General features: G+C 60.3%; 2 protein-coding genes across 2 annotated transcripts in view; one reads left to right on the top strand and one right to left on the bottom strand.

Annotated features, from left to right (window-relative positions):
• Positions 1-256, bottom strand: part of EMH_0008430 (uncharacterized protein) — a gene marked incomplete at both ends in the record, with an annotated part of 1,412 nt that extends 1,156 nt beyond the window's left edge. The window contains one exon of the mRNA XM_013498350.1: positions 3-256. Coding sequence (XP_013353804.1) covers positions 3-256 — 254 coding nt within the window. The remainder of the gene's footprint in view (positions 1-2) is intronic.
• Positions 257-361: 105 nt separating this feature from the next.
• The window catches only part of EMH_0008420 (uncharacterized protein), a gene marked incomplete at both ends in the record, with an annotated part of 4,978 nt that continues 4,788 nt past the window's right edge, over positions 362-551 (top strand). The window contains 2 exons of the mRNA XM_013498349.1: positions 362-397; positions 504-551. Coding sequence (XP_013353803.1) covers positions 362-397; positions 504-551 — 84 coding nt within the window. The remainder of the gene's footprint in view (positions 398-503) is intronic.

The following is a 551-nucleotide window of genomic DNA, read 5'->3' as shown; positions in this document are numbered from 1 at the left end:
ACACCTCGTGCTGCAGCAGCAGCTGCTGCTGCTGCTGCTGTCCTTGCTGCTGTTGCTGCTGCTGCTGCTGTTGCTGTTGCTGTTGCTGCAGCGGCAGTTCCGCTTTCTCTACCCATGGGGAATTCGATGGTGCTGCAGCAGCTGCAGCAGCAGCTGCTGCAGCAGGTGCTGCGGGTGCAGCTTTTGCTGCAGCAGCAGCAGCAGCTGCTGCTGCTGCTGGCGATTCTGCTGCTTCTGCTGCTGCTTCTACTGCCATCACATACAGGCGTTGCAGCAGCAGCAGCCTTAAGCTTTGCGGCTGAGTCACCGCTGCGTTTGCTGCTGCTGCTGCTGCTGCTGCTGCTGCTGCTTCACCTTCTGCATGCACTCTGTTAGCCTGGCTGCCGCGCCGCGACTCGTAAGCCCCAGTCAGACTGATAGCCTGCAGCAGCAGCAGCAGCAGCAGCAACAGCAGCAGCAGGCATACGTATCCAAGAAGAGAAGCAGCAGCATCGGGGTTGCAGCAGCAGCAGCAACAGCAGCAACACCAGCAGCAGCAGCAGCAGCAGCAA

Source organism: Eimeria mitis, genomic scaffold (genome assembly GCF_000499745.2).
Source record: "Eimeria mitis Houghton genomic scaffold, Emh_scaff336, whole genome shotgun sequence".
NCBI classification, from domain to species: domain Eukaryota; phylum Apicomplexa; class Conoidasida; order Eucoccidiorida; family Eimeriidae; genus Eimeria; species Eimeria mitis.
Note: the sequence above shows the minus strand (reverse complement) of the source record. Positions and strands in the feature narration are given on the sequence as shown.